This window comes from Haliotis rufescens, unplaced genomic scaffold (assembly GCF_023055435.1).
Source record: "Haliotis rufescens isolate VD_foot unplaced genomic scaffold, xgHalRufe1.0.p SCAF_71, whole genome shotgun sequence".
Classification (NCBI taxonomy): Eukaryota; Metazoa; Mollusca; class Gastropoda; order Lepetellida; family Haliotidae; genus Haliotis; species Haliotis rufescens.
The window spans coordinates 908,098-923,529 of NW_025964363.1; the positions used below are offsets into that span (position 1 = coordinate 908,098).

General features: G+C 46.2%; 1 protein-coding gene across 1 annotated transcript; it reads left to right on the forward strand.

Moving 5' to 3' along the window:
- The first annotated feature begins 1,552 nt into the window (after positions 1-1,552).
- LOC124111564 (collagen alpha-1(X) chain-like) lies at positions 1,553-2,675 on the forward strand. Its single transcript, XM_046471313.2, has one exon. It carries the CDS (start codon positions 1,607-1,609, stop codon positions 2,627-2,629), a length of 1,023 nt encoding a protein of 340 aa, XP_046327269.2. The 5' UTR covers positions 1,553-1,606; the 3' UTR covers positions 2,630-2,675.
- Positions 2,676-15,432: the final 12,757 nt, after the last annotated feature.

Below are 15,432 nucleotides of genomic sequence, written 5' to 3' on the forward strand. Positions count from 1 at the left end.
GGTGACACACAACGTACCAAGACATCCGTGGAAGTCAAAGGGGACACACAACCCACCCAGACGTCCGTGGAAGTCAAACGTGACACACAACGTACCCAGACATCCGTGGAAGTCAAACGTGACACAAAACATACCCAGACATCCGTGGAAGTCAAAGGTGACACACAACGTACCAAGACATCCGTGGAAGTCAAACGTGACACAGAATGTACCCAGACATCCGTGGAAGTCAAACGTGACACACAACGTACCCAGACATCCGTGGAAGTCAAACGTGACACACAACGTACCAAGACATCCGTGGAAGTCAAACCTGACACACAACGTACCCAGACATCCGTGGAAGTCAAAGGTGACACACAACGTACCAAGACATTCGTGGAAGTCAAACGTGACACACAACGTACCAAGACATCCATGGAAGTCAAACGTGACACACAACGTACCAAGACATCCGTGGAAGTCAAAGGTGACACACAACCCACCCAGACATCCGTGGAAGTCAAACGTGACACAGCCCAACCAGACATCCGTGGAAGTCAAACGTGACACACAACGTACCAAGACATCCGTGAAAGTCTAATGTGACACACAACGTACCAAGACATCCATGGAAGTAAACCTGACACACAACCCACCCAGACATCCGTGGAAGTCAAACGTGACACACAACGTACCAAGACATCCTTGGAAGTCAAACTTGACACACAACCCACCCAGACATCCGTGGAAGTCAAACGTGACATACAACGTACCAAGACATCCGTGGAAGTCAAACTTGACACACAACGTACCAAGACATCCGTGGAAGTCAAACGTGACACACAACTGACGGCCTGAACTGTTTATATACAACAGATATATTTTTCCAGAATTTAATTACCCATAATTAAGGGTGCACATAACACACGTGTGCGTATTATACACGAATAAATAAGTATTGTGTACATTGATCAATCGGAAGGAGTGATAATTGGGATTGTTCACTTGCCAATATATTAGCAAATATCGGCCGTGGGCGCTTATTAGAGCGGGGCGAATACGGTAGTTATTTTGTCTCTGCTAATTCAATAATCACGATGCTGTGCATATCCGACAAGGACCGTTGGAGAGTTATTGGAATGTTCAGAACATCACATCAGGAAGTGCAGAGAAACACAATCTGGAGTCTCCAGCTACTTAGGTAACACACCACACAAGAGATCAGCCATTGAGCTACATTATTTACAATCCCCGACAGCTGGTATGTTCAGTAGACATGTCATGACTTGCCCGTCTGCTCATTTAGGAGATGAACGGACTATGTTTGTAATTTGAGGTGAAATGGGGTTTAACGTCGCGTCCAAGATTATTGCACTTGTATAGCGACTTGCATGTACGTGTGTATGTGTGTGTGAAATGATTCTTTTTTTGTTTTCAATAGCTTTTTTCGTGTTTTCAGAAAACGTCATGTTTTCGCCCCTCAGTATATTTGTATGTGTTTTTATCGGAATGTTGAAACATAACATTTATCATATGATAGTCGTGGTGTTCAGAGATAACGTCAGTATTGGTGAGAAGCACCGTCTGGTTGTGTTTGATAAGATTTCAGCTCTCGCGAAATACAATGGCGTCTGACGGTGTTGGAAAATCTGTGACATTTCTGACCATCTTTGTTGTCCTCAACACCATCGCCCTGGTCGTTGTCTCCATCCTGCAGTGCAGCAACATCAACAGCCTCGAGCTTCAAGATTCAGATCTTCAAAGTAGCCTTGAGTCACTACTGCAGAACGGTGAGCATGGTTTTAGCCTCGTGTTTGAACTGTCGTCTAGTGTGAAGCGTGATGCGGCGCAGTCCCTCGCCCGCAGCAGGAAATCAGGCCTTGAGGATGTCTTCCTGAGTCTCCTGAAGACGGAAGAAGCTGTCATCGAGCGACACTGCAAGAACACCACCAAGGTGTGCAAGAAGGGTCAGAAGGGGGCGACGGGGACACCTGGACAGCAAGGGGTCAAGGGTGACCAGGGAGTATCCGGAGTGAAGGGGGACCGAGGATACCAAGGTCCAGAGGGAGGAAAGGGCAACGCGGGGCCGCCGGGGGAAGCAGGCGTTGTGGGGGCAACAGGTCCTATAGGATCCCCCGGGACTGCCGGGCTGCAGGGGGAGAAGGGGGACCCAGGCTTGAAGGGAGTGAGGGGACGGAAGGGAGAGGATGGAAGCCCGGGGGTGAAGGGAGACGCAGGGGAGAGGGGAGCACCAGGAGCCACGGGCAAGGCTGGCTCTAAAGGCGAGAGGGGACCGGAAGGAGTTGAAGGCAACATGGGCGTGGTTGGTGTGAAAGGTGAGCCAGGGGACGTGGGTGCGAGGGGCGCGGACGCCGACAAGCTGAACCCAGGGTGCGAGTGCCTCAAGAAGCCAACTATCTCCGGACCTGCCAGTGAGACGCTTGTAGTTCCGTACGGCTCAGCAGCCACCCTTAACTGCAGCTCTAGCGGAATCCCCCCGCCAGCCATCTCTTGGGTGGGCAATGGAATCCGTGGTCCATCTTACACCATACCCATTACGACGTCATTCGACTATAAAACGTACCAGTGTGTCGCATCGAATATTTTTGGTACGGACACGAAAAATATCACGGTTAGTCGCTCTTAATACTGACTTGTGAACCTAACGATTGTAATAAAGAGTCTGATCAATGCGTCTGAAGTAGTAAATTTCATGTTCCACAACATATGATAACATGCAATGTCCTTGTGCTGCATCAGGATCACCTGGCTCCTTGTGCTGCATCAGGATGTCCCGGCTCCTTGTGGTGCATCAGGATGTCCCGGCTCCTTGTGCTTCATCAGGAAGTCCCGGCTCCTTGTGGTGCATCAGGATGTCCTGGCTCCTTGTGCTTCATCAGGATGACCCGGATCCTTGTACTGCATCAGGATGACCCGGTTTCTTGTGCTGCATCAGGATGACCTGGCTCCTTGTCCTGCATCAGATGAACTGGCTCCTTGTACTGTATCAGGATGTCCCGGCTCCTTGTGGTGCATCAGGATGACCTGGCTCCTTGTGGTGCATCAGGATGACCTGGCTCCTTGTGGTGCATCAGGATGACCCGGTTTCTTGTGCTGCATCAGATGACCTGGCTCCTTGTCCTGCATCAGATGAACTGGCTCCTTGTACTGTATCAGGATGACCCGGCTCCTTGTGCTTCATCAGGATGACCCGGCTCCTTGTGCTTCAACAGGATGACCCGGCTCCTTGTGCTTCATCAGGATGACCCGGCTCCTTGTGCTTCATCAGGATGACCTGGCTCCTTGTGGTGCATCAGGATGACCCGGCTCCTTGTGCTTCAACAGGATGTCCCGGCTCCTTGTGCTTCAACAGGATGACCTGGCTCCTTGTGGTGCATCAGGATGACCTGGCTCCTTGTGGTGCATCAGGATGTCCCGGCTCCTTGTGGTGCATCAGGATGACCTGGCTCCTTGTGGTGCATCAGATGACCTGGCTACTTGTGGTTCATCAGGATGTCCCGGCTCCTTGTGCTTCAACAGGATGACCTGGCTCCTTGTGGTGCATCAGGATGTCCCGGCTCCTTGTGGTGCATCAGGATGACCTGGCTCCTTGTGGTGCATCAGGATGACCTGGCTCCTTGTGGTGCATCAGGATGACCTGGCTCCTTGTGGTGCATCAGGATGACCTGGCTCCTTGTGCTGCATCAGGACGTCCCGGCTCCTTGTGCTTCATCAGGATGTCCCGGCTCCTTGTGGTGCATCAGGATGACCTGGCTCCTTGTGGTGCATCAGGATGACCTGGCTCCTTGTGGTGCATCAGGATGACCTGGCTCCTTGTGGTGCATCAGGATGTCCCGGCTCCTTGTGGTGCATCAGGATGACCTGGCTCCTTGTGGTGCATCAGGATGTCCTGGCTCCTTGTGGTGCATCAGAATGACCTGGCTCCTTGTGGTGCATCAGGATGGCCTGGCTCCTTGTGCTGCATCAGGACGTCCCGGCTCCTTGTGCTTCATCAGGATGTCCCGGCTCCTTGTGGTGCATCAGGATGACCTGGCTCCTTGTGGTGCATCAGGATGACCTGGCTCCTTGTGGTGCATCAGGATGACCTGGCTCCTTGTGGTGCATCAGGATGTCCCGGCTCCTTGTGCTGCATCAGGACGTCCCGGCTCCTTGTGTTTCATCAGATGACCTGGTTCCTTGTGGTGCATCAGGATGACCTGGCTCCTTGTGGTGCATCAGGATGACCTGGCTCCTTGTGGTGCATCAGGATGACCTGGCTCCTTGTGGTGCATCAGGATGTCCCGGCTCCTTGTGCTGCATCAGGACGTCCCGGCTCCTTGTGTTTCATCAGATGACCTGGTTCCTTGTGGTGCATCAGGATGTCCCGGCTCCTTGTGTTTCAGCAGGATGACCTGGCTCCTTGTGTTTCATCAGGATGACCTGGTTCCTTGTGGTGCATTAGGATGACCTGGCTCCTTGTGCTGCATCAGGATGTCCCGGCTCCTTGTGCTGCATCAGGATGTCCCGGTACAGCAGCTGTGTCCCACGTGGCGGGACCGCCTCCGTGGTCTCGTGGCAAAGCGTCCGCCCTTCCTCCGTCACCCAATAGTAAACACACGTGCACACACCGGCTCCCCAGCCTGTACACCCCGCCCCCTTCCTCCGTCATCCAGTAGTAAATACACGTGCCCACAACAGCTCCCGATTCTTTTACGCCCTCTTCCATCACTGAGTATAAACCACACGTGCCCACAACAGCTCCCCAATCCGTTCACCCTCTCTCATCACTGACTAGTAAACACACGTGCATACAACAGCTCCCCTATCTGTACACCCTCTCCCATCACTGAGTAGTAAACACACGTGCATACAACAGCTCCCCTATCTGCACACCCTCTCCCATCACTGAGTAGTAAACACACGTGCATGCAACAGCTCCCCTATCTGTACACCCTCTCCCATCACTGAGTTGTAAACACACGTGCATACAACAGCTCCCCTATCTGTACACCCTCTCCCATCACTGAGTAGTAAACACACGTACATACAACAGCTCCCCTATCTGTACACCCTCTCTCATCACTGAGTAGTAAACACACGTACATACAACAGCTCCCCTATCTGTACACCCTCTCCCATCACTGAGTTGTAAACACACGTGCATACAACAGCTCCCCTATCTGTACACCCTCTCCCATCACTGAGTAGTAAACACACGTGCATGCAACAGCTCCCCTATCTGTTCACCCTCTTCCATCACTGAGTAGTAAACACACGTGCATACAACAGCTCCCCTATCTGTACACCCTCTTCCATCACTGAGTAGTAAACACACGTGCCCACAACAGCTCCCCTATCTGTACACCCTCTCTCATCACTGAGTAGTAAACACACGTGCCCACAACAGCTCCCCTATCTGTTCACCCTCTTCCATCACTGAGTAGTAAACACACGTGCATACAACAGCTCCCCTATCTGTACACCCTCTCCCATCACTGAGTTGTAAACACACGTGCCCACAACAGCTCCCCTATCTGCACACCCTCTCCCATCACTGAGTTGTAAACACAGGTACATACACGTGTGTTTACTACTTAGTGATGGAAGAGGGTGATTGGTTGGTTGGTTGGTTTGTTGTTTAACGCCGCACTCAGCAATATTCCAGCTATATGACGGCGGTCTGTAAATAATCGAGTCTTGATCAGACAATCCAGTGATTGATATCATGAGCATCAATCCATGCAATTGGGATACGATGGCATGCATCAACCAAGTCAGCGAGCCTGACCAACCGATCACGTAAGTTGCCTCTTTCGACAAGCATAGTCGCAATTTACGGCAAGCATGGGTTGCTGAAGACCTATTCTTCCCCGGATCTTCACGGGTATATTGTATAATAATATTGTATAATATTGCAGTCTTCACACAGAACAATATGGTTACTATCAAGAGATCTAATTGTCGTGTCTAAGTTGTCATAGGAATCCACACCGTCTCTATTTGGTCCAGCAATAGCAACAGTTGCTAGCTTGTATCGTTAAAGTCCATTTCTACAATAAGCACATAGCCATTAACATCGCATATTTTGTTTTCGATTTTACAGTCAACATGATTGACTCACAGTACGGCTAGAAATAGAAATAGAAATCTTTAGGTCCCCATTCTTCTTTGATATTTTATCCATACTATTTGTCACGTGCACATCTTTCAAACTAGATAACTGCTTTCAATTTCTTTAGAAATATAAACATTTCCTTACGTTTAGTTTTATCATTGTTACCTCTTCAATTTGGGGATATGATCTTCAGTAAGTTACCCATTAATTAATTCACGACCGGTAGACGTGTAGTTGGAGAGTTAGGTTTCTGGCGTGCCCAAGGGACGCAACTCTGCACAGCGAATCGCGGCGCCTTAGACGACCGGGCCACACGTGATCCCTGTAGTTGAACATTTGTGAGGCATACCAGAATTCAGGTGTAGATACATAGACAGTGAAAACGGTATATTTAGAGTAAACATACATCAGGCTGTTTGTTCCAGTTTAACCAAGTTGTGGTCAATGCATGAAATGAAGTAAAAACAAAATAACATTAAAAACATTTAAACGGAGAGACATAACATTGTCAGCAATGAGAAGACCACGCCTCCCCACTGATTTTATCGATAATTACCATCTAGAAATTGTGCCGTTATAAGATTTGAAAAAAAGAATTGTACTCCAAAGGAACACCCACATGGACGTCACGTCACGTCACAGCACACCAAAAGAACAGGAAATAGGAGGTTGTTGAATGGAGAACGTCGACATGACGACATGGTGTGTACGCATACATATATAAGTGTATGAATAACAGTCACAAGAAAGAACGAAGACCAAGTGATAAGACTGATTTGGTAGACTTTTGGCCCTCTTTCAGCAACCATTGGGACTGCACAAAGTCAGATCAAGACTGTACTGTTGGTAGATTTTATTGATAGATTTTCAATTTAGATTCCTGCATAGAATGATATATACAAAAAAAAGAACTGTATAAAATGAAACTTGTCGATGATGATTTATGTGAATTTTGAAAGATAGAGAAAGAAAACTTGATGCATATATTTTATGACTGTGAATATGTGTTTGAATTCTGGCAGAACTTGGAGTCTTTTTTTAATTCTGTTGGAACTTGTCATATACTTTTTACAAGGTTTTCTGTATGTTTTGGTGAAATAAGCGCAAAACCTGCAAAAAATCATATTATTATGTTAGCTAAGAGACTTTTATTTCTAGTTTAAAGAAAACGAAACCTTCAATGGACGTTTTTAAACAAGTATTAAAAGATGCTATTTATCTAGAATATCTGTCAGCAAAAACTAATAAAAAGCTTTGTACTTATAACAGAAAGTGGAAATCGTATTTTGGTTTACATGATGCCTTGAATCTTACATAGATTGCTGACTGTGTGTTATTATTGATTATTTCCAATCACTTTGACTCTATTGCCAAAGAAAAACTACAATGTTTCTCCAATATAATGATTACAATATTATAGTTTGGTATTGTTTAATCTTTTATTATTAGCTTATCTTTCCATGATTGCTCATAAATATGGCGTTAACAAAGTTCATGCCAGAACATCTTGCTCGATCCTACATGATCAAGGCCTATCCAATTTTTTACGCTTAGAAAATATGCTGTGTCAAATTGTTAATAATGCTATATATATAGATATATGAATTGATGCTTTACGAAAATAATCACTGTACAAGCTCCTACGTTCATACAGTTTTGCCCTCACTCTATGAAGGTTCATACCCCAATGAACTCACACAGTGAAAGTCAGTTCTTAATTACACATGGCGATCGTCACTGAAGTTAGTTGACGTCAAACGTCTTTATGACGTCAAAGCACAATTGTATCCTGGCACCCATAAGGTCCCTTTTATCCTGGTGGGTCACATAAGATATCGATGACGTGACGTCATTATAAAACACGCGATTGTTGCATTTTGTCACATCGTGACAATAACACAATTTTCTACCAGAAAAGGGCTTCACACATTGTACCCATGTAGGGAATGGAACCCGGGTCTTCGGCGTGACGAGCGGACACTAAAACCACTAGAATACCCAACCTCGCGCCGCTGGGAAGAAACACCCGCGGTTTGAATGTAACTCAGACCATCTCATGTCATTCCCTTGTGGAGACATCGTTCATCTGGAAGGTGTTGTGTCGAACAGTTGTCGAGCAGTGTCGAGAAGGTGTCGAGCAGGTGTCAAGCATGTGTCAAGCAGTGTCGATCAGGTGTCAAGCAGTGTCGATCAGGTGTCGATTAAGTGTCGATCAGGTGTCGATCAGGTGTCAAGCATGTGTGAAGCATGTGTCAAGCATGTGTCAAGCAGTGTCGATCAGGTGTAAAGCAGTGTCGATCAGGTGTCGATCAGGTGTCAAGCAGTGTCGATCAGGTGTTCCTCGCGTGTATTTGTTGTGGTAATGTTGAAATCTTATGTATTAAATATTCCGAAACAGTGGTAACGATGATGGCCTAAACCACCACCACCCCCTCCACCCCACCCCCACCCCCACCCCCTCAGCCCCATCCTACCGACCTTATCCCCGCATTTGGATGGAAAGTTAGACCCCTCCTGTTTTGAACACCCTCCCCCTTAAACCTACCATGCATTCGCCTCTGATCTATGTTTCGACTACGCAGTGTGTTTGAGTAATTATTGACAAATGCTTATTATTATAAATACCACAGCCTCGAGTCCAAATCAACAGTGGAACCTCAGTGATAACAAATACCGTGACTACAACATGCTGACTTTGGTCGATAGATCATTCTGTGTTGGTCTGACGCCATGTACTCAAGCGTACACCATGTTCATCTGGTATACATCTACTGCCGTGCTCTGAAGATTACCTATATCGATAAATGTTTATACAGGAAATGAAATCCAATCTATACACGTCCTGTGTCAGATTAATGAAGAATGAACGAACCAGACGACTGGCAAGAAGTTACCATGACGACCACACGACCCTATCTTAGAAGTGTTGCCAGGACAAGAGGGTACATCCTCCACACGAGTGATGTGGTTGACGACTGGGACACGTGACTATATGCACTATGTTTTAGAAGTATTAATGTTAGGGTAAATCACATCAATCACATCAATCACATCAATCACAGCGACAAGATCCTTTCCATATTCAAAAGAAATCTCTGCCAAAAACGGAGTCGATTGTACGATTTCGACTTTTTCATGAACATGTGTTTTTGAATCATTATGAGATACGATGATACCAGGTGTTCACGAAAAGGTGAGCGTATCCTGCTCCACCGGTGGCACCCCATACAAACACATGCAACGGCAAGTCAATTGTTCACTTGAAAAAAACCATGAAAACATATCGAACAAGTCAAAATGGGGAATTGCATCGGACATAATGTTTGTCAGTGAGGGGTCAAATATGGAAATGTCCTCACACGTCTACCATACAATGTTTGTCAGTGATGGGTCAAATATGGAAATGTCCTCACACGTCTACCATACAATGTTTGAAAGCTTTACTGAGGCCTTGGATGTTGCAACCTTGATCAAAGAACTTCTGAGCAAGAGTTGTATGACGCTCTTGGTAGAAAGAGCATGTTTGCTGGTACACATAAAGTTGTGAAATGTAAACACCAAGGGCTGGAGCTGCAGGAATATTGCTCCACATGAAGGGAAAGTTGTTGTTTTGAAAGTTGAAGTCATCCTTCTTGTCATACAGTCTTGTGGAGAGTGTTTTGTCTCTCTGAATCATTGTACATATATTTAGATATGGAACAGATGAAGCGGCCTCGCTGGTCTCCTGTATTTCCTGTTCAGGTGGGTAAATCAGTGGAAGGGACTTGGCTATTTGATTGTTTCTGAACGATATCAGATCATCGATATACCCGAAGCTTAAGATAAACTTCTTGGCCAAATTACTTATCTTGGCTTTGCCAATCCGGGCGGATATTCTGATTCATATGCACAAAGAAACAGATAAGCAAGAAGGGGAGCACAATTGATGGACATGGGGATGCTTTGTCTTACCCCCAAATTTTAAATAGATGTAAATAAAATGCTAATGACTGTTCGCGCTTTAATGTCGACTGACATCTTCAGTTAAGGTGAGCTACGCCGGGACACGTGTGTGTGTGTGCCCTGATCTCGCTGTTCTCTCCTCGTCAATCGATGATATTACCTACAGCGAAACATTAACTCACATCCACCTTCAGTTAAGGTGAGCTACGCCAGGCCACGTATGTGTGTGTGCCCTCATCTCGCTATTCTCTCCGCGTCAATCGATGATATTACCTACAGCGAAACATTAACTCACATCCACCTTCAGTTAAGGTGAGCTACGCCAGCCCACGTGTGTGTGTGTGCCCTGATCTCGCTGTTCTCTCCGCGTCAATCGATGATATTACCTACAGCGAAACATTAACTCACATCCACCTTCAGTTAAGGTGAGCTACGCCAGGCCACTTGTGTGTGTGTGCCCTCATCTCGCTGTTCTCTACGCGTCAATCGATGATATTACCTACAGCGAAACATTAACTCACATCCACCTTCAGTTAAGGTGAGCTACGCCAGGCCACGTGTGTGTGCCCTCATCTCGCTGTTCTCTACGCGTCAATCGATGATGTTACATACAGCGAAACATTAACTCACATCCACCTTCAGTTAAGGTGAGCTACGCCAGGCCACGTGTGTGGGTGTGCCCTCATCTCGCTGTTCTCTTCGCGTCAATCGATGATGTTACATACAGCGAAACATTAACTCACATCCACCTTCAGTTAAGGTGAGCTACGCCAGGCCACGTGTGTGTGTGTGCCCTCATCTCGCTGTTCTCTACGCGTCAATCGATGATGTTACATACAGCGAAACATTAACTCACATCCACCTTCAGTTAAGGTGAGCTACGCCAGGCCACGTGTGTGTGTGTGCCCTCATCTCGCTGTTCTCTACGCGTCAATCGATGATGTTACTACAAAAGAATAACATGTCAATAAGCTGATTATAACGTGAAAGGCAATCACAACATCCTGGGATTTTTTAGTCTATTGAAGTTGGATGAAGTTCACATACCATTGTTGGTTCTGCCCGCACTGAACACACGAACTGGTGCGACTATATGACATGTGAAGTCGTTCGGACGCATTCTCAAGAAGTGCAACATTGTGACAAGGATCTCACCAGAAGTGAAACATTGTGACCACGATCTCACCAGAAGTGTAACATTGTGACAAGGATCTCACCAGAAGTGTAACATTGTGACAAGGATTTCACCAGAAGTGCAACATTGTGACCACAATCTCACCAGAAGTGAAACATTGTGACAAGGATTTCACCATAAGTGTAACATTGTGACAAGGATCTCACCAGAAGTGCAACATTGTGACAAGGATCTCACCAGAAGTGAAACATTGTGACCACGATCTCAACAGAAGTGTAACATTGTGACCACAATCTCAACAGAAGTGTAACATTGTGACCACGATCTCACCAGAAGTGAAACATTGTGACAAGGATCTCACCAGAAGTGCAACATTGTGACCACGATCTCACCAGAAGTGCAACATTGTGACAGGGATCTCACCAGAAGTGAAACATTGTGACAAGGATCTCACCAGAAGTGCAACATTGTGACAAGGATCTCACCAGAAGTGCAACATTGTGACAGGGATCTCACCAGAAGTGAAACATTGTGACCACGATCTCAACAGAAGTGTAACATTGTCACAGGGATCTCACCAGAAGTGTAACATTGTGACCACGATCTCACCAGAAGTGAAACATTGTGACCACGATCTCACCAGAAGTGTAACATTGTGACCACGATCTCACCAGAAGTGCAACATTGTGACCACGATCTCAATAGAAGTGTTACATTGTGACAAGGATTTCACCAGAAGTGCAACATTGTGACAAGGATCTCACCAGAAGTGTAACGTTGTGACCACAATCTCCAGAAGTGAAACATTGTGACCACGATCTCACCAGAAGTGCAACATTGTGACCACGATCTCACCAGAAGTGTTACATTGTGACAAGGATTTCACCAGAAGTGCAACATTGTGACAAGGATCTCACCAGAAGTGAAACATTGTGACAGGGATCTCACCAGAAGTGAAACATTGTGACCACGATCTCAACAGAAGTGTAACATTATGACCACAATCTCACCAGAAGTGTAACGTTGTGACCACGATCTCACCAGAAGTGTAACGTTGTGACCACGATCTCACCAGAAGTGCAACATTGTGACCACGATCTCACAAGAAGTGCAACATTGTGACCACGATCTCACCAGAAGTGTTACATTGTGACAAGGATTTCACCAGAAGTGTAACATTGTGACAAGTATCTCACCAGAAGTGTAACATTGTGACAAGGATCCCACAGAAGTGCAACAGTGTGACAAGGATCTCACCAGAAGTGTAACCTTGTGACAAGGATCCCACAGAAGTGCAACAGTGTGACAAGGATCTCACAGAAGTGCAATATTGTGACAATGACCTCACAGAAGTGCAACAGTGTGACAAGGATCTCACCAGAAGTGTAACCTTGTGACAAGGATCCCACAGAAGTGCAACATTTTGACAAGGATCTCACAGAAGTGCAATATTCTGACAACGACCTCACAGAAGTGCAACAGTGTGACAAGAATCTCACCAGAAGTGTAGCATTGTAAGAGAAAGTCGCCAGAAGTGGAATATTAATGACGTAATTGCAGCCTTGGACAGATTGTTTCACAATTGTGGAGATCGAAAGCACTGGGATTGTTCAGCTGAATAGCATAACTTTGCGTCCTCCAGCCGTCATGGCCCTGTCCTGGATGATGTGTGTGTGGGGACACGCGGTCTCCTTGTACGTCATGGCCCAGGCAGTACGTCAAGGACACTTCCTGCGTGTGTCTGACGTCTCCCCTCTGACGCCCCATATACATGAATACAGTTTGGGTGTGACAAAGTGTGCAGCGCGGTGCCTAGAAACGCCACAATGTGAATCAATTGGAACAAATACAGATGGAATGCTCTGTCGTCTTTATGACAGCTGCCCCCTCCGTCCCGGGTCCAACCACTCCGGCTGGAGGTTCTACTCCCCTTGTAAATGCAGAGGAGGTAAGATGTACTTATCGTTTCCACAGAACTAAGAACTGGGTTTTTGTGCATATAATTTGGTAAAGAACTGTAGTGACCTTGTCGAACAGATGACGTCCACACATCAGTTAAATGCTTGTTTGTGTTTTGTTTGTATGTTGTTTTACGTCGCACTAAGCAATATTCCAGCTATATAAACCAGTCTGTAAATAATCGAGTCTGGACCAGACAATCCAATCCAGTGATTGATATCATGCGTAATGATCTACACAATCGGGATACGATGACATGCATCAACCAAGCCACCGAGCCTGACCACACCATACCGTTAGTCGCCTCTTAAGCATGGGTTGCTGAAGACCAATTCTGACCCGGATCATCACGGGACCAGTCAAATGTAACCACACCTACCTTCCCGCTGGATACCGAGGTTTTTTTTCTGACGCGCATTTTCCTAAGATCTCAAAAGTGAAGGTGGTGCGAGAATTGCGCTCACGCGGCACTGGCTCTACCTCCGGCTATAAAATTACGCAGAGATGTAGGATATTAAATGTCCTATCTGATGGTGTAAAATTAACTGCAAGTATTAAACAGGTGCGAATTCCGGGTCCCGAGCAACCTGAACTGACATAATGAACTTAATGGATCGCGTAGTCAGATATAATGACTCGGTTAATAGCATACCAGGATCGTTTCCCGTAAAACCAGTCACTGGTTTGTCTGGTCCAGACTTGGTTATTTACAGCGATACAGATGGGATATTGCTGAGAGCGGCTTTTAACAACAAAACAAAAGCAGCAAAAATAAATTCTATGGAATTATTTACCAATGTAACATCCACAATGTTGTAGTTGTAATGTGGACATGACGTAATGTGATAGTAGTTGTGGACATGACGTCACTATACTGGTAGTTGTGGACATGACGTCACTCTACTTGTAGTTGTGGACATGAAGTCACTGTACTGGTTGTTATGGACATGGCATCACACTACTGGTAGTTGTGGACATGACGTCACTGTACTGGTAGTTGTGGACATGACGTCACTGTAATAGAAGTTGTGGACATGACGTCACTGTACTGGTAGTTGTGGACATGACGTCACTCTACTGGTTGTTGTGGAAATGACGTCACAGCACTGGTAGTTGTGGACATGGCGTCACTGTACTGGTGGTTGTGGACATGACGTCATTGTACTGCAAGTTGTGGACATGACGTCACTGTACTGGTAGTTGTGGACATGACGTCACTCTACTGGTAGTTGTGGACATGACGTCACAGCACTGGTAGTTGTGGACATGGCGTCACTGTACTGGTGGTTGTGGACATGACGTCACTGTACTGGTAGTTGTGGACATGACGTCACTCTACTGGTAGTTGTGGACATGACGTCACAGCACTGGTAGTTGTGGACATGGCATCACTGTACTGGTAGTTGTGGACATGACGTCACTGTACTGGTAGTTGTGGACATGGCGTCACTGTACTAGTAGTTGTTGACATGACGTCACTGTACTGGTAGTTGTGGACATGACGTCACTGCACTTGTAGCTGTGGCATGACGTCACAGCACTAGAAGTTGTGGACATGACGTCATTGTACCGTTAGTTGTGGACATTGTTAATATTGCCTGTCTTGGAAGTTTACGAACATTCAGAAGAACCTTTTGTTACTGTAGTGTGACGTCATCAGAGAATTATAAGTATTATACACACCCGTGGCGTATTGACGTTGTCGATACCAGATGATAGAGTCTGATGTTTTGATAAATACGGAGGTAGTCCTTTCATATAACGGGCAAAAGAATAATCAGATAATCGAAATCGATTTTTCACAAAAACTGGAACGCCACAATCCAACCTTGATAGTATCGGAGTGATTATGGTTTTACGCCGCTTTTAGCATATTTTCAGCAATATCACGGCGGGGGATAGACGATATGGGATTCACACATTGTACCTATGTGGGAAATCGAACCTGGGTCTTTGGCGTGACGAGCGAATGCTTTCACCACTGGGCTACCCACCGCACCTTATACAATCAGAGACTTTTGTGAGATAAAACCGGTGGAGATCCGGGGTAGATCCGGTCTACAGCAACCCATGCTTGCCGTAAGAGGCAACTATGCTTGCCGTAAGAGGCGACTAACGGGATCGGGTGGGGTCAGGCTCGCTGAATTGGTTAAGGCATGTCATCGTATCGATGCTAATGTCAATCACTGGACTGTCTGGTCGAGACTCGATTATTTACATACCGCCGTCATATAGCTGGAATATTGCTGAGTGCCGCGTTAAACAACAAACAAGTGTGAGATAAGTAAGGAAACATGAA

Bases quoted from the DNA above. Each gene is read 5' to 3' on its own strand.
- LOC124111564 (XM_046471313.2), top strand. From the start codon at position 1,607: ATGGCGTCTGACGGTGTTGGAAAATCTGTGACATTTCTGACCATCTTT.